At 41.2% G+C, this 21,938-nt stretch overlaps 1 protein-coding gene across 2 annotated transcripts in view; it reads left to right on the top strand.

Annotated features, from left to right (window-relative positions):
- jph1a (junctophilin 1a) overlaps positions 1–21,938 on the top strand; it is a 39,471-nt gene that overhangs the window by 2,305 nt on the left and 15,228 nt on the right. For both annotated transcript variants that reach the window (XM_065948652.1, XM_020645370.2), the window contains one exon: positions 1,233–2,001. In XM_065948652.1, coding sequence (XP_065804724.1) covers positions 1,233–2,001 — 769 coding nt within the window. The remainder of the gene's footprint in view (positions 1–1,232; positions 2,002–21,938) is intronic.

Below are 21,938 nucleotides of genomic sequence, written 5' to 3'. Positions count from 1 at the left end.
GTGATTCACATTCATCCCAGGTGATCCTCAGTATCAGTACCTTAATCAAATATCTGTGATTGAGTTAGTTATGCTCACAGTTCCAGATCTGTGGGGAATGAGAGACAGCATGTCATTGGCAGACAGACTTTACTGCACCGCTGCACCCAGCAACAAATGAACTGTCAAACAAAACGCAAGGCAGAGGAAAAAGAGAACCCTGTCGATTTCCCTGAAAGTACATGAATAAGCAAAAGCTCACTACTGCTATGAAAGTTAACGTTTCTCTGGTGAAGCTATTCAGGCATGCATATCTTCAAATAATCGGCTTTGTTTTGGCACAGGTGCAAAAAAAAAAAAAAAAAACTTCCCTTAAGAAATCTTCCATGAGGAGAACATTAAATTATTTCTTTCTTTTTTTTTCAGTCCTCCTTGAAAGGTTTTCTCAATTCCCCCACTGCGGATATTTTCTAAGCTCGTACTCTGTTTCAGTAGATTTAGATAAAAGACAGTCCCTTTTTGGAAGTGGGCCCAGTGAGACCAGCAAGTCTGTACATATTAGCAACAGCAACAACAACAACACACACACACACACAAGAAGCAATTTCAGTGTCAATTGCGCTTTTTAATTATCATTTTGGAACTATTCCTTATTGTGCTTTATGATGCCTGCCAATTCTGGAGGTTTTTTATTTTCGATGAAACAGGGTAACACTATTCTGAACATGACATTTGAACATATTGTTGTTTCTGCAAGTCTAATACAAAACAAGCCTATGAAAATAGCTATGATGTTATAACAGTAGACCCACGAGGTTACAGTTTAAACTCATCACGATTCAGCCTGCCATACACTTACCATATTACATAAAGTAAATGACAGTGAAAAGGAGCCATACATTTTGAAAATTTGACTTGTTGAAAATCTTTAAAAAATATTTCTTATACCAAGTGTCATGTACATATTTTTATTTTTTTTAAATATATTTAACTTTTAGTGTCTTAGTCTTTAGATTATTTACATACAGAAGAGGTAAAAAGCTATATATCTGCTACACAACTATCTTTGTTTTTCTATTTCTTTACTTTGAGCTTTCTTAGTCTGGTAAAGTTATTCATTTGAATTAAGTAGTTCCACAACTTTATTTTAATGTGCTTTAAGTTTAAACAGTTGTGACACTGTTTAGCATAGCCGGATGTTTACAGGAGTTGTAATTGAATAAGTCACTGACCCATGTCTGCTTGTCCCTCAGGTACCTATCAGGGCCAGTGGATGGGTGGGATGCGACATGGCTACGGCGTACGTCAGAGTGTTCCCTATGGCATGGCCACTGTTATCCGCTCTCCTCTGCGTACCTCTCTGGCCTCCCTGCGCTCTGAGCAGAGCAACGGCACGGTGCTCCAGGACCTCTCCTCCCCTGCGGACACGCCCACAGGCAGCCGTGGTGGCTTCGTCCTAAACTTCCACTCAGACAGCGAGGTCGTCACGGGCAAGAAGAAGGGCCTGTTCCGCCGCGGCTCGCTCTTCGGAAGCCTTAGGCAATTGCGTAAGTCTGACTCTCGGACCTCGATCTCCAGCAAACGCAGCTCCGCGCGAAGTGACGCTGCCATGAGCCGCATCAGCTCCAGTGACGCCAACTCTACCATATCCATCGGTGATGGCGAGCTGCCGGACGAGGACTTTCCCCTGGAGGACCATGTGGATGCCACCACAACCGAGACCTACATGGGCGAGTGGAAGAACGACAAGCGCAATGGATTTGGTGTTTCAGAGAGATCCAACGGGATGAAGTACGAGGGAGAATGGCTTAACAACAAGCGCCACGGTTATGGGTGCACGGTTTTCCCAGATGGCACCAAAGAAGAAGGGAAGTACAAAAATAACGTGCTGGTTCGTGGAATAAGGAAGCAGTTGATTCCTCTTAAGAACCCCAAAACCAAAGAGAAGGTGGATCGGGCTGTGGAGGGGGCACAGAGGGCTGCAGCCATTGCCAGGAGTAAAGTGGAAATAGCAGCTTCCAGGTACAGTGTGTACATGTTTTCATTCCTGCTTCTGTATGTGTGTGAGGGTGTTGGCTGTGTAAACATAAAAACACAAAGCGGACATTCAGAGCAGAATCAGAGCAGTGGCCTTTTTGACAAACATCTCCCGGTCTGATTGAAGGCTCAGTCTTGTGTAAGTGGACTCCTGTGACAACAGCGCCGACCTTTCTACCTCACCGGCGCTCAGGGCTTTTGTGTAGCCAGCGTGATCATCCCTGGAAAAAGTTCTGTTTCTATTCTCTGCCCATATCTGTCATTCCCAGGGAGAGGGGTGAGGCATCTTGTGTGAGGGCGTGTGTGAGAGAGATTCATGTGTGTCTATGAGTTTGTGTGCGTGAGAGCAGTATAGCCATACCTGAACCGTGCCAACTGCATCTCATGTGCCCAATAACGATACCTGCTCCTCCTGCCAGGCATTGCTCTGATGTGGCATCTGCTCTTTAACAGGTGGAGGAGATGTGACCTTTTCATTTAAAGCCTCCCTCCTACTGGGACACAGTTCAGCGTACGCAGCATCACTTTGACATCCTCTGTTTTCATTGCATCAGGGAATTATTAGTCTCAGGGCAGTGAGGATGTGTACAAGCTGTGAAAAGGTCTCTGTGCAATCAGGCAAGCTTTGATTTTATTTTGTGTTTTTACTCTCACTGTCTCCCAAGAGGTGCACCTTAAAAAAATATATACATATTTATAATTTCCAAAGAAAGGCATATTTATTGTGTTTCCATCCCTTGCAAACAGTCATTACAAAGAAATTAGGCTCTTGTACTATACAGTGGTAGTTATGAAGCAATGACTCAGACAATCAAATAATCAAAACACACATTATAAACTACAATCAAAGTTAATCAGTTAAATGAGTCTTTTATCCTGCTGAGCACAAATTAAACTGGAAATGTGTTCATATCGTGTAAAAACAAGAGTCTACGGGCATGCTCCCTGTTTGTTAGTTTGATCATTATGCTAATGTCAGAATGCCAACTTATTCACAGGGACAATATTAACGAGCTGATATTTTCCAGGTGAAACACTTACCTAATTCATCACTTCAGTTCACCTCGCTGGTTCTCTCTTTTGTTAACACTGAACACAATTCGCAGGTTTTTGGCCACAAAGATTGAACTAGTGATGCCTCTAAAACTTTAGGGGTCAGCAAAGATATTCTAATTCATCCTGTTGAGAACATGAACATCTGTGCCATTAGTTGTTCAGTTGTTGAGGCATTTTTAGTCAAAATCAAAGGAAATGTTGGGTGATCATCAAAGTTGTTATGAATCATCATTTTTCTCTGAAAATCCATGATGATCTTTTAGGTTTTTTGCATGAAAAATTAAAGATTTGACCTTCTGGTGGTGCTACAGTGAGACCCAGGGGTTCACCAATTTATTTCTTAATAGTCCTTTGAGGCACTATGAATCTCTTTTTTTTAAAGATTTATTTATGGGCTTTTTGGGCCTTTAATGAAGAGACAGGACAGTGGATAGAGTTGGAAATCAGGGAGAGAGTGGGGAATGATATGCAGGAAGGGAGCCACAGGCTGGATTTGAGCCTGAGCCGCCCACTTGGAGGACCATAGCCTCCATGCATGGGGCGTGCGCACTAACCACTGCGCCACCAGTGCCCAGGCACTATGACTCTCATTACCAAATTTCATGGCAGCCCATCCAAAAGTTGACTTAAAAAAGATGACAGTCAAGGGATTATAAATCAGGAGGGTTCCTCCTTTCATCCTTATTGGACCATGAATGTGTGGTCCAATAAGGATGAACTTGAGAAATCTCACTAAAAACATCCACATTTAATCCACATAATGGCACTTGGGAAAATCAGTGGATCACCTAAATTGGAGGGAGTTAAGCTCTGGGGGTCATGAATGGAATTTGTCCAATGGTTATCAAGATATTCTAGTCGAAGCCAAAGTGGTCGACCAACCAACAGACTTTGCCGTCTGTGGAGTCATAACTCTGAAGTGGCAAGACAACAGTATTAAGATTCTTTGAATTCTTTTTAGAACGGCAGCACAATAATAGATCGTGACTTTATGCCCCGGTCAAAAATGGGTATCGTTATTTCCAGAATAAATGACAAATCTGTTAATCCATGTTTTCTATGAATACACAAATCTAATCTATTTAACTGATAAACAAAATGTACACTTGAAATATTATATAACACTGAAGATGATGAATAGGAGTATTTTGCCTCAGAGCTGAACCCAACCATTTACAGTAATACAGTAAGAATTAATTTGAATGGCTGTTTTTACTATAATATCCAAAAAAAATGTAATAAATCCTTTCCAGCGGTTGGGGAGGAGAAAAGGCTTAATTCTGCAGATTTCAGGCATATAAGATTACATAAGGTGGATTTAAAATGCTAAATACTTAAAGTCCTGCATAGTGTTCAGTCCCCGGAGTGAAGAGAAAACTAGACACAGCGTTGAAAGGAGTCATAACAATGCATTAGAGCAACGGTTTAACAACAGAAGAAGAAAAGACGTGACCTGATGAATAGCGCTAAAGCAACAACAGTAAAAGCAGTCACGCTGATACAAACTGTTAATGGCAGCGAACAAGGTCCCCTGTGCTGTAGTAAGTGATCAAATTACTGCCTGTTTCTCGCCCATCATAGTGCTTTGGAATACAACAGTTTTCCTTTTTAAGACTGCATTTGTGTTGTAAACATGGCCGACTGTGACGGTTGTGTATAAGCAGGTTATGTAAGTCTCATTATACAGTGCATGGGGGAAAGATGCACTCGTATCGATCCAGTTCTGGTCACATGACGCTCAGTCTTTGGATGTGGAGCGGATGCAAAGGGAAAGTGGGGAGGGAGACAGAGCTGGTGGGAGAGTCAGCAGGAGAGAAAAAAAATGGATTGAAGTAGGAGAGCCAGGGTAAAAAATGTGGCTTGGATAAGATGGGGGATGCAGAAAATTTGCTGAGCAAGAGGTTTCTTGGGAGTTTGAAATGAAAAAAAGTAGAATTTGTTTTCAAAAAGGGCACAGAGGGGACCCAACTACCCCTCCCTCGTACAGAGGAGCTATCCCATCAGCCTCCAGGGTGGATCTGATGACCTCACGCCTCTGACCAGCCAATCGATACCGAGCTGGCAAGAGTTCTGTGGCTGTGACCCCCATTCACTGTTAGTTTGTCAACCTTATCTATGTCAAATGGACTTCCACACACATAAACACAGCATGCTCTTGTGTCTGTGTGGGTGTGTGTGTGTGTGTGTGTGAGGGCGTGTGTGTGTGTGTAGTGGTAGTGTCAGAGGCCTGTGAACTGAGATAAGTGGCTGTGGCTTTGAAACGTTTAACGTGTCAAAATGCTTCTCCCATAAAGCCTTTTTGTTACAGAGCAGCAGTCCTGGTGGTGTGTATACACCACTCTGTAATCTACTGTAATGGCCTCTGTTACACCTCTGTTCCCTCTTATACCAGCCAAAGTGTTATAGTGTAGTCTCCAATTCTCAAAACTTTCAAAATAATTTGAAAACATTTTCCCCTCTGAGCTTCTTTTACATGCTGCTGCAGATTGTTTCACTGTTTATCTGACCTCATTACCTGAGGTTAAGTCGATGATGCACACTTTCCCAGCCTAGGCTTCAGGGTTACGTTTAAAATGCCAAAACAAACACACCGTTTGCCAGTTCATCCATGCAGGCCGAGTGTGTGTTTCTGTTTGGATACGCTCTTTACTCTGCAGGCTCTGGTGAAAGGTTAACTAACACCTAATACGCCGCTCTCCGCGCGTAGGAAATATTTTCATGTGATACTTATTTCTGCTTCACAGCAATCAGTGAAATGTTAGACTATTGTTATTCAGTAATGTGCACCGTGTTTACCATTGTGAATTGTACCATTCCTACGACTGCTTGTGAAGCTGTTTTTGTACTTTTTTTTATTCACATACACAGACCGTTATCTGTACGACTACTTTGTTTAAGAAAACTGTATGGATTTTGGTGCTAGGCAGACAACCAAACTCTTTCAAACAGAAGTTTTAACAGACTTTTTTTATACTAGATATTAAAGGAGCAATATGTACATTTAACACCTAGTGTTTAAAATGGGTACTGCAGCCCAAATTCAAAACATTGGAGAGCGCTCCTCTCTGGAGTCGACTTGAATGCAGGTTGACATGTCATAGACACAGAAGCTTCAGTGTTTAGCCAGCTCTGCATCGGTCTTGAAACCTTTCTGTGTACTAACCTCTCTCCTGGTTTCAAAAGTATCTCCAATACTTATCCTGGGTTTACCACGTTTCTGGTCGTGGTGTTTATTAGAAAATTGCAGAGGCTTTTTAGGTCCTCATTTTTGTCTGAACCAGTTCAATTGCTTGCTTCCATCACTGCAACACCTGTCGGTTTGCCGTTGACCTGGCAAACCGAGGGGCGTTCACAACGGCCGTTTTGGGGTGCCTTAAAATCGCCTGCTTTTCTAGCCAAAATGAAAACAAACCATTCTGCACCGTTATCGAAACTAAGAGGAGGACATACATGCTGCTGCAAGGTTGACAGAGAAGGCAGCACCCCCAACATAGCATGATTCCTAAATGCCTGATGATATAAGGACATTTTATGAATTCATTCAGTAGATATCTTACATATTGTATTTGTAAGATATCTCCTATTCTATTTGATTCATATTTTTATTACTATATTTCTACTGCTGTATTGCATATTTTGGAGCAACTGAGACAATCGAATTTCCCTCTGGGATTAATAAAGTATTTCTGATTCTGATTGCTCTTTTAATTATGATGCAGTCGTCCTTGTTGGATCAAGGAGAAGTGAGAAATAGGATGAAAATGTAGAATATTCAAATTTCCCCAAAAACTGTATTAAAATCTTTTTCTCTAGTCAAATATTTAGATTTATTATGTCATACATTGAAAGCTGCTAGCAACCATAGGCCTATTAGTGTTAACCATGTCTTCATATACAGTACACTGCTCTGCCTGCCAGACACATGCACACATTTACAATCACTTACAGACACACACACTATCTATGTGCATTCGCTAAATCAGAACCCACTTCTCTTTCACGGGAACACCGACCTTACACACATACACACACACACGCACAAGACAAATGCATACACTGAGTGTGCATGGGGTGTCTGTTACTCTGCTGGTGTGTCAGCAGTGAGTACTGACTAAATAAGGCAAGGCATCAGTTGGCTTATCAGCACCAGCCAGGAATATATACCCGTCCCAGCACTGATATAGCAGCCTGCCATCTCCCTCACACTATCATCTCTCACGAATGTGTGTGTGTGAGCGTGTGCATGTGTGTGTCCATAAAAATGTGAAGAAGAGATTTGAAGAGAATGGGAGAAACTGTGTGTTTGGATGCGAGAGGTGAGATAAGGTTGCTATCACTTGGCAAGAGAACAGAGAAAGTGTGTGTGTGGGGTGCGTTTGTGTCCAGGGGTGTTTGTTTATCACCTGCTGTGTGATGACCTCAGCCACTCACCACCACCTGCCCTTTTGGAGCGAGTTATAGATCAGCCTGTGTTTCAACATGTGAACAAAATAATCCCAGACTAGTACATCATGTAAGATTTCCATTTTGGCTGTGCCAAGATTCAGATGACTTTTTTCCCCCTCCTCCAAAGACGTGAAGAAGTGCAATAAGATTCATGTTTTTCGTGTGTGTGTGATCTCTATGCTTGTGCTGCCACTTATGGACTTCCTATAAAGTGGCGCCACACACCTCTCAAAAGTATATCAAGTTGGTCTCTTTATGAAGTGACAGAATGTACAGGAGCAGCGAGGCAGAGCATATAGTTACTGTAACTGTGGGAAGGACTACCAGCCATCTGAATCACAAGTCATAGTAACGCCCCAACATACACAACATATATATAACATATCCCTCGGCACGTCTAATAATTATGGAAATTACAATAATTATAGCACACACATAAATTAACCATCCACCTTGCCTCATTTTATCGATATCAGTCTAATTAAAGACCGAAGCCGTCGCCATCTTGTTCATACAAATAAGCTATAAATAATGACGCTGATGCAATGGCCCATGCACTGGACTTAGTCGAGTTGTTTTATCAAATTACAGCTTGTAATGTAATCTTATTCTGTACTTCACCACATTAGCCTTCTATAAAGTCATCGTTAGCAGCAGGAGAGATGTCAGTGGATGAAACCCTGTAAGTAGTATCAGAACCAAAGGCTAATGATGTGGGGAGCTATTAGGGCTGGGTCATTTGATTGGTTGATATTTATCAAATCAAATTACCATTACTTTACCTCTTCACTTCTGACATTGGGTTCACGTGGTTTTAAATTGAATCAACAACTATTAGTTCAACAAAGAATTTGTATATTGTATGCGCCCCAAATGTAATTACCTGGGTTTAATCTTAACCTTCACTTTGCCTTCGAACTCTGTCCAGTCTTTGGTTTGAGCCACATTCATCTAAAACCAGGAGATTTCAATCTTCTGCTGTACTTTTGTTGTTTTGCTATTTTTAAAGATGGTAACATAACTCAACTGAGATGGTAAATTACACCTAAGTGGTAAACATCAGTATGAATGCATTGTTTAATTTCCATTTACAGTTTAAAGAGCCAAACGCCACCACAAACTGTTTAAAAAATGTAGCATGCTAACACTAGCACTAAGCTAACAGCCCCACTGCATCTTCATACAGCTTCACATACCAGCTAACATGGCTGTAGGCAAATGTACTGTTCAAGTCACAAAGACTATTTCAAGTTAAAACATATATGCACAACAGAAGATTCTTCTCGTGTGCCACTAGAAGAAAGAAGAGCAGATCTTATTAGTGGCTCATGTGCTGCACTTAATACACATCATGTTGCTGTAATCCATCACAGTAAATAGGAATACTGTTGAAAGAATCTGGAGAGTGAGCGGAAAAGACTATTTTTCTCTTCTCTCCCTCCTTAATATTTCTTCTCCCTGGTGGGAGGTGTTAGGAAGGCAAGAAGAGAAGGAAATATCTTGGCAGATATCACCATCCTACATGTCCAACTAGAGGACTTCACACTAAAAGAGAAGGTTTTATAAGGCGGAGAGAAGATGTCCAGGCTGTACAGTTTGTTGTATGTTGGACTGAAGGTTGGGATCAGATAGATATTCTGACTTATAATTACCCTGTATGAGAGAGCTTTGTTCCCTGGAGAGTAGAGGAGAATAGCCTGTGGGTAATAGCGGTGTGTAAACGTGAGCGTGTTGACAGCGGCGGTGATAGGATTGAGTTTCACCGACATGCCTTAGCACTGTGTGGCTGTGGCCTGTAATCTCTCTGAGAACGGTACATATTTCTGCTGCTTCTCAAGAAAGGCTGCGATGAGTCAGGCATGCGAGCGGGTAGGCAGGGAGAGGTGGTGGAGCGGTGGGGGGGGGTAGGAGTTATGTGGAGTCCAGGGCTGCTATAAAGAGGTTAAATCATGTAGTGGTACACCTGCAATCATTAAAAATGTAGAAGTACTTCTTGTACAGACGTTTTACTTCGTTTCCGCAGCAGACTTGGTTTATAATGAATATTCGACAAGACTGTACTCCATTATTAAACAGTGAAAAGTGATGCACTACTTATTTTTTGTCGTCTTTTGACCCACTGTGTAAATGGAAAGATGAGAGGTAGAATCATGGGAGTGAAGTTAATCAATATTGTATGAGGCACACTGTGATTTGAGATGTAAAGAAATTACGAGATCAAGCAAATTTTTGTTTTAGTACGCCTGAGCTTCATGGAATTATTTGTGTTTGTGTGTTTTTGATGTGTTTTTGCAATCCAACTGAAAATTTCTCTGGACATGATGGGAAATTATGTAAAATCACAAATGGCATTTAAAAAAAAAAAAAATGTGGTGCTCACCTGTGGAAGTGCTCATCAGCCGATGTTTGAACGCTTGTGCAACATGTTAGGTCCTTGCTGATATACTATACTGTATGTCTTTTGCAATTAGATTTTAACTGAGGTCCGGGCTCTACTAAAAGCAAATCAGTTTTAATTCAGTGTAGCTTATTGTTGATTTTTTGTGCTGCTATTTGCACCAAGAACACTTGCTTGACTTGCAATTACATTTGCATGTTTTTCTGGCCTTTGGAGAAAGTCAGTCTCTATTTTTTCCAACCTACTTAAATCTGTCAATATCCTCAACAACTGTATTCCTATGCAAACATCGCTAAAGCATGTCATAAAAATGTACAGACTTATTAGCTTGGAAAAAGGCTGGTACTGAATTAAATAAAGATATGTTTCATCAGAAAACATGCAAAACAATAATTATCTACTTTAGATAAAACCACACCCACTTCTGTATGTTTGTGTGCTTATGTGGATCTAGCACATCGACTACATGTTAACATGGACAAAGTCTGAGTGACGTCACCCATTGGTTTCTGAAGGGCCCATCCGTGGCGGTTGCCATATTGGAAATGCTGACTCTATCAAGCTTTTAGTCAACCTAACAAGAGGCAAAGAGCTGCAGCTAAGGTGGGCCTTAAGCCTCCTCACAAACTGTAGCCACTTGCTGTAAGATCAGTAACGGCCCTAATTATCCATAAATCATTGCCTTCATAAAATCAAAAAGGGGGAATTGTAAAAATAAATACCCCCCCTGTACAGTGCCAAATAAAGACATTGACTACTCGGAACAAGTAGTTCCAGGCTATAATACCAGACATGTTAATTTCAGCAGTCAAATTAACATTTTAATTTGGAGTGCGGGATTTCCAGGTTTTTTGGAGCCAGCCTCAAGCGGACACTCAAGGAACTGCAGTTTTTTTAGGATTTCTGCAACTTGGTCTAGCATAATAGGAAAGCTACAGTAGCAAGGGAAGTAGCACTATGGGTTAGATAATCTGATAACTCTAGGAATAAGTTAGCACCATGCTATTTCCTAACTGTACATTCAGTTGTTCTGAAAGACTATGTGAGTTAAATAATTTTCTCATTTGTGTTCCGATACCACAGAAAGTCATCAAATGCAGTGTTAAATGTCACTTTTTCAAAGCTAATGCAGGAGTCATATTCTGCAGGACAAAACATAAGAACATTTTCAATGGAAATGCATGAACGTGAGCATAGTGTTATCAGAAGTAGGATGACAAAACGATGGGCACTTAGCCTCCCCGCCAAAGGAACCTTAAAATGCAAATAGTGGTTCTAACACTGTAGCCTTAAGTGTTGGTGTTTGCCACTCTGACACACACGTACTGACCAATAAGCCTGTTTCAGTGTTGCCTCAAGCAGCTAATATGTTGAAGATCTTTCGTCTGTTTTTATTTGTTTCTTTTTTTTTTTTTTTATACCTTCTACCAAAGCTGTACGTCTTTAACCTCTGGATACCAATGTGCCCTGCTAAATCTGTTCAGCCACTCTGATTGGCCAGCTAGAGGCAGCTTTGACTCCAGATGTTCCCGGATTGGATTATGGAAGTATCACTTCTCTTGTTGTTGTCAGAGTATTGCTTTTCCACATAGAAACCCTTTTCAAGCATGCAACCACACTCGTAGTCACACGCATAGGCCTCGTGTGTGTGGTATATATATTTTGTGGTGCATTTTTTTTTCTTGTATATCTGTAGTTTTATACCATTTACTTATAAACATGACTATGGAAATAGGAGATTTTATTTGACTACTTTTGCCTTTTCGCAATATTCCCCTGGATTATATAATTGTAATGTCGCAGAGCTTGACCTACATACTACAAGCAGTTGTAGTTGAGTTTAGGGAGTTGTTATTGAATCAATGTTTTTCAAATAATTAATTATTTATGATACTGCCAGCATTGCCTTTGCACATCCTGCAGCTACTCCATGCAGATAGATCGTAGAAGATTGCATCACAACTTTTCACTGTGGGCAGATGTAACCTAATGCTAATACTCCTTTGGCTTTGCACTAGAGGGGAAATTGATGGTTGTGTGTGTGTGTATATGATTGTGTGTGTTTTTGTGTGCGTACAAACACTCGGGTGAATGGTGGCAGGAGATTGGAGGAGAGAGAGCTCAGACCATAATTAAAACTATTCCTTAAGCTCAAGTGGTTGCCAGGCAATGTGACCTTTACTCACACAGGTTCAGCTCGGATGTTGAGCCTCGTAGTTAAATGAGACGCACCACTGAGAGGCTGCTTGTGTGTGTGTCTCATTACCTGTGTGTAAACCTTTTACATTATATTCAGTTTGTCACGGTATCACATTCAAAAAGATGTGTAGTAGTAGTTGTAATATTGTACCCATACAGTTTAGTATGTAGCTTTGTTCATTTGCTAAATGTATTAATCCAGCCTAGATGCCTAGTTGGACAGCCTGCTCAAGTGTCTGTGCTTGTTGCCATGGTTACTGCCTCATCGCTGTCATCATCGTGTCAACCATTTGTTGATTTTCTTCATGAGGAAGTAGAGTGAAGAGGCGTTGTTAGCTCGGCTTTGTGTTTATTCATCCTTAAAGGCTTGTTCAATGTGTGTAGATTTAGAGGTTTTATGAACAGATATCACAACCCTGTGCAGTCACCTCAGCGCGTCCTTTATTCAGACCAAATCTTGAATTCCCTGTAGACCTCATTATAGCATCTCTTCCTCAGAGCCTCCCTTTTTTCAACTCCTAATGCAGATTTGTACCTGATTTGCATGAGAGGTGGCTCATTTTTCAAGCGTCTGCCTGTATGTGTATATATTGTCTATGTGTGTCATTTGCATATCGTCTTGTGACAACATGCCTTCATTTGCATCAGTGGAGGCCTGTGTCTATGAATGTGTGTGTACAGGCAGAATATGTTTGTTTCGCTGCAAACGCAGGTTAGTTTGCTAAAGTTTTCAGCTCTTTGACTCTCAGGGTAACGACAGCTTGTGAATTTAAAAACAGACTTGTGCTGCCTGACAGCTACACAACAATTACACATCGAGTCCTGAGATTCAACCTGATTTTACTGATTTAATGTAATTAAGTTTTCTCACTTTTTAAAGTGCTAAAACAATAAATCGGGTTGTTAATTTGTCCATGGGCAATAAAAATAATCAACAACAATTTTTATTATTGATTGTTCCTTAAATGAATAATATGGCATTGTACACATGAATACAGCAGAACTCAAGTATATCCTCTGTAAATGTCATGACTGTCTACAATGAGTGAGAAGCACGAGTCCCACTGGCTGTGTTGTTGTCTGAGCCATGTTTACATCATGTTTACATCAGCAGGCTCCTCAAACTGTTTTAGTCTAGGACAAGAGAAAAGAAGAATGACATTCTAATTTGAATGCCATGTGAGCGTTTTTAGATCGCGGTCATTCCGTGTGAAATTCAAATGCAATGTGAAGCTACGAGCTAACTAAAGCGTGCTAACATTAGCCTGCTAACACAACAATGCAGTCCACAGGCAATTGCGAGGGCTTCACTATGGCGGAGGTGTGGCCAAACAGCATTAGTTTTGGTTTCATGCTGGTGCTCAAGGGCGACATCTACTGGATTAAAAAAGCACAAATTCTTCTTTTATGGAACACAAATAGTGCAACAGAATTCTCTGCATTCAATATCATTTTCATTTTAATACCATGGGCTTTTGGAAACTTTAGAAGAGCTAAGGGATTAGAAACGTAAGATTTGGGTGATGTGTTTCTTGGTTTTGTTAAGTCAGTGTTTAGGCTTCAGTGTCATATATTTGAGAGGCTTTATTGGCTTGACTGACAGCTTTAAGAGTTGCTGTTTGCTCGTCACTCCTAAGGATTTTTTTTCCTGCAGTAAAATTAAAAATCAAATCCATGCTTTAAAGGCTCACAGATACTGATACAGATACAGATACTGATACTGTGTGAAGTTTATCCAACCCCCTTCAGTCGGGGTCATTGGCTATATCAGCTGTGGCCATGTTTCACCAGCAGTGTTGACACAAAGAGCACGGGGCAGAGCGAGGTCTGAATCCCTGCCATTGCCCTTCACCAAAACCAGAGGGATCATCTCGGAGAGGGATTCTGTGTCACTCTCTCAGCAGACTCATCATGTCAGCAGCGGGCGTATCAAACCTTAAACCAAACAGAGCCCGAACATGTTCCACACAAGTACATGCGCTTACACATGGGACGTATTTTTATGCAAAAATAATCTGAAAAGGCTCATAGGTTTCTGAGATGTACCTAAAAAGTCCCAAAGTGAAATCCTGATGCACAGGCAAACACACATACACATACCTGTGTTTTTGGATGAAGTCCAGGTGAAATCCCAGAGGACGCTTCAGTGCAAAGCTCCGGAGTAAAGAACACTAGTGAGAGATTAGGTCTGTTTGTAATCCACAGACAGAAAATGTTCGTGGAGTTTTGTCTCTGTTTAATCAAATACTGATTCTACTTATTCTTCTTCCTAGAACTGAAGTCTGTTTGGAGTTGATCTTCAATCTGTCTCTACAGTACCTGCCAGTTCAGATTCAAAATACATTTCAAATCTTTAGGCCATGAGAGTGCTTTAAAAAAAAAAAAAAAAAAAACCTTAGCTATGAAAGTTTGTTAAATGTTCACAATTAAGTAAGAAAAATAGTCTGAGTATAATGTTCTATTTTGGGAAATACGCTTGTCAGCTTTCTTGTGAACAGATGAGTACATTGGTACCATTGTTATATTTGTAAAGACAGTTACTGTAGTGTGGCTCGTATAGTCAGGCCTTATTAGTCATTGTTTATAGCCTGGGCTAAAATGACCAATGTTTTGGATCAATTTCTACCCAGTTTGAACCCCATGACCATCAGAGGAGATATCTGGTTTTGGTCCTTGTTGCTTCTCTTTGGCCCTGATTACGTGGTGATGTGAAGGTTCAGAGATCTTATTTAAACTTCCCAAACTGCTAGCAGGCTCATTGGGGCCACGCCGATAGTTTCAGCGGCGTGGCCCCAAGTTAGTTTGGGTTCAGAGAAAAGAATACCTTTCGATTTTTTCCTGATGTACCAGGGCTGCACAATCTGTTGCTCTTTTAGTTTGAACCCTGCTCAAAGAAAGATAGAACACAGAGAGAACCAGCTAGCCTGACTTTGTCAAAAGGGTTGTTAGCTTGTCTCGTACTTGTTTCATGCCCCAATTAAAGACACAGTTTGCCACAGGTAATACAAGATATGACTTGTTTGTAAAATGATTTTCTAGAGTTGTTTGTTGGTCAATATTTTTAATGTTCAAACAGAGCCGAACTATATTCTGTTTCTGTTCTTCCCATAGAGCTAAGCTAACCACCTGCGGGTTTAAGATTTATTTTTAAGCTTTTGTCTTTTTATTGAGATGGAACAGTGAATGGAGTCAGAAACCGGGTAAAGAGAAAGTGGGGAATGACATGCAGTCGGACTTTAACACGGGCTACCCCCTATAAGGACAACAGCCTCTGTATATTGGGTGCACAATCCAACCACTAGGCCACTGGCAGGCCGGCTGTAGCTTATTATTAAAGGCTTTATATGCGATTTTTTGAACCAGCAGATGTCGTCCTTGAGCACCAGCATGAAACCAAAACAACTTGCACTGCATTGTTGTGTTAGCATGCTAATGCTAGCGATCTTTATTATCCTTGTATCTTCACACTGCATGTAAATTTACCCGAAACGACCATGATCTAGAAACACTTACGTGACATTCAATTAAGCAGTGAGTACAGTATGTTATTCTTCTTTTCTCTAGTCCCTCAACTAAACAACTTTTATACACGAGGGGATGAGCCGGCCGGCTGTCCGGGTGATGTAAACAAACAGAAGATAGGACTGTAGTATCACAGACAGCAGGACTCGGGTGTTACACCCATTGTAGACGGTCATGACTCACAGAGTATATAAAAGCCTTTCAAACATATAGACATAAGATTGGAATCAATGTTCATTATTTTACTCTCAGCAAGAAATCGAGTAGTTGTTTTTCCTAAACCGTGTCCTTTTGGCTATGGTGATAAGCATTTTGTAAAGATGGCTGTCATGTCTTCCCCTTCCTCGTATGTCCTTTTCTTCCACATTGTGACAGGTCTATTCATTACCCTGCATTTTCCCTAATGCTTTCATCCTGTGTTTTTCATATTTCCCAGGCTTTATTCAATAGCCTATACCTTTCATTTCCTATTTATAATGCTCTGGTTCTCTCTATGGATTTGACATCGCTGACAATGCCATGTAACCTTGGACAAACCCTACAGTTTTAGGTGAAATGTAAAAAAAAAAAAAACATTCCTTAATAAGATGGCATATTACATTGCCCTGCAAATCACAAGACTGGGGGAAATTCAATAAGCCTAACTGATGTCCGATGCTGCTTTTCTCTTTTTCTTGAGCATGCCTATCTGAACTTCTTTTGAAAGGAGAAAAACTATAGAAAGAGAGGGAAGGCAAATAAACATTTTGCCTTGCAAAAAAAAGGATGTGTTAAGATTTAATAGGCTTCATGTAAAGCACATGGCTATGTCCCAATATCCTTATTATACAGCATCATGTAACAGCTCTCTCTTTAGGATAAAGTTAGCTTATCTCATAATAACAGCCACTCCATCTTCCATTTAAAGCCTCATATGCTGTAGCTATTGTCTCTTGCACCCCCCCCCCCCCCCCCCCCCCCCCCCCCCCACAACCACAACCACTGCAGCCCCTTGTAATGTGAGCCCAGACCTCAGCCAAGGAATATTTCCAGAATAATTTCAGTGTCGGTTTTAGCTAACCACTAATGGTGTTAGTAATGCTCGAGTAATCCTGAATTAGCACCTTTCAGGAGTTCAATAGTATTGCCTGCACAGACATAAGAGATATGTGCAGGGCAAGCAAAGTGTTAATTTGTGACGTTCTGAGCTGCTCCTTTAGACCTGCGGACTGCTTTGGACAAGATACAGGCCAGTCATGTCCGTAAATGTATTATATCCTTTCATAGAAAAGATTAGCGCCCTCTGAAAAGGAGGAGCACTCACCATATTCATGTGGCTGCCTTTTCCAGCCGACATGATACTCAGGCTGGGAACTTGAATGCTTTTATAATGTCAAACTTCTTCGAAAAATCAGTTATTACCAGAATAGCAAATATATCCTGAAAATATGAAGAAATAGACAACAAGGTTTCCAGTTAAAACAACAAATGTTTGGCTACAGTTACGCACAGTTAGACCGCTAAACTTAGCATCAAGCAGTTGCGAGTGGATCGCCTGTAGCCTAATGGTTAGTGTACGTGCTCCATGTACGGAGGCCATAGCCTGGGTTTCGACTCCGATCTGTGGCAGCCAATGAGTTGTTAAATTTGTTGTTTAATTAAAATATAGCCTAATGTCCTTCCATATTTTGTAATTCTAATATTGTTTTTCCAGCTGGTGATGAAATGATAGTGATGTTAGCTTTAGCTTCCCACCCTGAGTTTTAAATCAGAGGGGATGGTCTTAGTGGCATCTGTGGGGAAAGAAAGGTATGAAGGTTAAAAGAAGATTGTTGACTGCTGATGTTTACAAGGACTAGGTCGAGCCTCATCTTCTATCTTATTATATACCATACTAGTCAGCATTCCAGTTACCGGGCCTGGAGAAAGGGAAGGGGGGGGGGGGGGGTTGATTTGAAGACGCGTAGATTGGTGGAGGGGATCAAGAGACGAAGGGGGCGCAGATCTGTGTCAGCATATGTGAGGGAGATTCCTCAAATAGGCCATAGCCCGGGGAGTGATGAACCAAGGCCTCAATAAGGGGAATGTGCACACATTGCACACAATCAGACATGCACTTACACACAAATAGGCACATAATGCACAAACACTTTATTCAGCGGGAGACAGAGGTATGACAAACCTTAGAGGATGCACGGTGCAGCATGGGAGCTGGGGTTTGAAATTTAACCCAACAGTAAAATTAGAGGGGCCTGAGATGCATACCGAAGCAGTTCTAAATACCCAGGAGTCTTTGCACTCCTCTTTGCTGTCTCTCTCTCTCTCCTGTGCTGTCTTTCTCTACTTTTGATTTCATTACCTTTTCATTTGTTCATTTTTTTTTGGCTTTCTCAACCTCAGCCTATATTTCAAACACACACACACACACACACACACACAGGCACAAATTCTGCAGAGGGGGGAAAAAACGTCCCGCCACACAGCGTGCCAAACTGACTCAACACTTCTCACACAATTCATTTGTCACAAGTGATGAAACAACCATTGATCTCACCAGTCATCAATACAATCGCTCAAACGGAGCCTCAGTCCAAAAGCTTCAAAGCCTTGGCTCCTTTTCGACATTTGGTCCACATTTCTGTAAACAGTTGTGTGTGTGTGTGTGTGTGTGTGTGTGTGTGTGTGTGTGTGTGTGTGTGTGTGTGTGTGCATTGAAGGATTCAAACCGCTCAATTTTCTTTGGATACTGAGCCACATAAGCACCTGCAGAACCCAAGGTGGACATAAACAGGTGTTGCTTTATATTCAGACAGAGGCAGACTGGACTCAAGTAGGGAGGAGGCAGACGGTCCGACTAGTTCTCTTTGAAAGGTCAGTCGTGACTTTGCATACTGTTGTTTATCTAGACTTTCAAATTGTTAATCAACACGATGACTTCTAAAATTTGGCCTGAAAAAGTATCTGTCCCTCTTATGTGTGCTTCTGCTCAGTCAGTGGGCAACTGAAGCCAATGATTGGCAGTGACAAGTCATAATTCAAGCTGCTACAAGAATCATTTACAGTAAAAAAATGGATCATGTGTAATGTTTAAGGGTTCATTTATTGTGACAAACAGAGAATTGTTACCTCACTAAGCAAGTGCCCTGAGGTTTACAAAGCGTTTTATCTTTGAGCGTAGGGTCAAAAAGGTCTGAACTGTATCTGCATTCATAGTGTATATCCTAATAGGTTGTGGTTCTGGCCATGCATTGTGGAAGATGTCAAAACTTGAACTAATTAACCTGATAAAAATGTATATTGTTGCAAAATAAGGATGACTCCACCAGATGGAGGGTGGTGGTCGCAGAAAATATTTGCCCTCCTTTAGCACTGAAAAGACGTGTCTTTGTTTGTGCTTTAATGTTGTAAACATAGAGGTGGAAGGGAAAAATCGATACAGCATAGTATCCTGATATTTTTTGTTTTTATATTATATTGACTCATGGCGGCCAAGTATGGATATTTTTATGATATTAATTAACAGCAAATATGCTTTTAAATTTTTGAATTGCTGAAGGGGTTGCACAATTTCTTTTCATCCAGTTGTGCTGTTTAAAATGACTGCAGTTGTAAAGTCGTACATACATGTTTGTGTTCAGTTTAGTTTGATGAAACTGAAATCAAAACATTCAGATTGTGAGCTGCATGCAGCCTTTCACAGGGTTTAACTTTGATCACAGTGTTGGTCAGACTGTGGGCTTGACTCCCATTGGATAGAAATAAAAAAAAGACTGAAGTGAGATGAATAGACTGAGAATGTTTTCTTATTTAACAAAAAAGTTCTTGATTTATTTTTTTGGGACATAATATGCAGTTAAAAAAGTTAAACCAGAACATATTGCAGTTCTCAGCATATCACAAAATGTTTAAAATCGCAACAATATCGTATCGTAGGGCCTCTGGTGATTCCTAACTCTAGTAATACAGGAGTATATTGTTTGAAAGATGCAAATCCAAACATCATTTTTTTTCAGGCTGATACTGTCTGAGTGTTTTAAGTAATGACATTTTCATATTTAAACCGGTTATTGAACCAAATGAAGCAGCAGCGCGGCCGCTTCAGAGGCCTCGCCTAAATTGGAATGAAACACATTTTCGATGTGAAACAGTTTTGTTCAGTGTTTCTAAGTAGTTATTAGATCGGAGCAGTATGTTCCACTGAGGTTTGTGTCTTGTGATAATGAAGAGTCACTTTTTGTAAATTGTTCAGCCTGCTACACTGTTCCTCTTCCGTTTCTCTTCGCACTATCAGGGAGCAAAAAAAAAGCAAAAATCAGACTTTTCTCGATTCCCGACTTGTTTCTCAACTTTTCCCAGCCCTTCTGTGTTTTGAATAAAGGCGTATACATATATCAATTTACAGATGAAAGGGGAAAAAAAATCATGCAACCCCTTTCATCCCTGCGCCTCACTTGCCCTCGTTTTCTCCCCTCTCATTGTGCGCTGCTCTCGTCCCGGCTGCACCATCACACTCGCATCATTCTCTGCCTGTCACCTCCCAGCCACCAGACATCCTGCCTGTGCACAGTCTGCATCGCTTCCTGTGTCTGCCCGTGACTTTCAGCCACGTCTACCAAAAGGAACTGTTAAGATCCTTTAGGATATGTCACTGGCGTGCTGTATGCATTCGTGACGCATTCAAGGCCTCCTTTCACTCGGCTGCACATTTCACACATTTCAGAAATAGAAGCATGTTCGTCCTTGTGGCAGCATGTGTGGCAAGTGGATGTCTGGGTGGTGTGATGGAACAGGAATGCTTTTATGTCTGTTTTACAGTTAAGACCATCAAGCTAAAATATACTGTACCTGTTTTAGCTAGAAGAGTGATAGTCCTATATCATGGGTTTGTAAATTCATGGCTGAAAGCTAAGAATTGTCCGCCATAAAAATGTCTTAAATGCGGATTATTTGACTGCAGCTGGTAAGTTCTGTCGGTAAACAGAGCCTGAGTGTGTCCTCTGTCTTTGGGTGATGCAGAAGCTTATTTCCAGAGAGGAAACAGTCCATCTCACCCGCCAGCATATGGCTCCTCATGCATTTTAATATCACACTGTCCCAGCCCTGTCAAAAACAGGGCTGCACAGAGTCCAAGGACAGAGAAGTATAGTCAGAAATAGAGACATCTGTCCGTTGGGGTCATACTGGCAGAAAGACAGAGCGAGAGAGGGAGGGAGGGAGGGAGGGAGAGAGAGGAGGAGGATGTGGGGGGGGGGGGGGATGACGGGATGCAGCGTCAATAAAGAAGGATGGAAAAAAACAGGGCGCATTGATTGAAAGAGAGAAGGGATGGTGAATGGAAGAGGAAGATGGATGAGTGGGGTTAAGCAGGGCGCAAGGCACAGCTGTCAATACTTACAGTGATACCCGGACAGCACATCTGGATTTCTGCATTTCATGTAGCACTGTCATGTATTGTGTAAGTGTTCCTTTCATTAACAGTTCAGCAAAGCAACTTAACCACTAGCTTCAAATGATGAATGCCATACTGTTGCAAAAGTGACGGCATCTTGTGGTTGCAGTGCATGTATGCCCTTCTATGGCTCTTCAAATGTGTGTGTGTGTGTGTGTGTGTGTGTGTGTGTGTGTGTGTGTGTGTGTGTGTGTGTGTTTTGTGTGCACATGTGTACATGTGTACATGTTGCATATCTTTCGTTGGAGTTTTCAAGGGATTTGTTAAGCAGGTCAGCGCCCCGGCCTCTATCTGTCCAGCCATGCTACGCTCCCATAATACCTCTCAGTGCTAATACTGCGCTCACATTGATTCCAAAACGTATTACTCTTCTGCCTTTGGGTTTTTTTCAGCATCAGCACAATATCGTGGAGGTAGATGCTAAGTTTTTTTTATGCTACTGTTGGACCAGTTGCACTTTTTAATTCTATTTTAGTGTTTCCAAGTCATTTGAAGGATCGTGGTATTTTTATTTAATTTTATTTGATGCATTTGTTTTTCATTTATTAATGTTTTAATTGGCTTTTTGTAACCTCCACCTTTTTTTTTGCACACGGCATAGCAATCAAACCTTAGCCTTCACTACACCACCTACTGTTTTACCTTGATATGATATAATAGTACCATATGTATCCACGTGTGTGTGTGTGTTTGTTTGTTTGTTTGTTTGTGTGTACGTGTGCGCGTGCATGTGTACCCTCTGGGCACTGCTCCCGTGTGGTTCAGCAGCAGTGCAGTGCTCCAGACTGGATTAAGGTCTTGCTTGGATGTGGCTGCGCTCCATTTGGAAAATCAGGATTTGGATTTGAGATAGATCACAAGGGGAGGTGTTAT

This window comes from Labrus bergylta, chromosome 20, assembly GCF_963930695.1.
Source record: "Labrus bergylta chromosome 20, fLabBer1.1, whole genome shotgun sequence".
NCBI classification, from domain to species: domain Eukaryota; kingdom Metazoa; phylum Chordata; class Actinopteri; order Labriformes; family Labridae; genus Labrus; species Labrus bergylta.
Note: the sequence above shows the minus strand (reverse complement) of the source record. Positions and strands in the feature narration are given on the sequence as shown.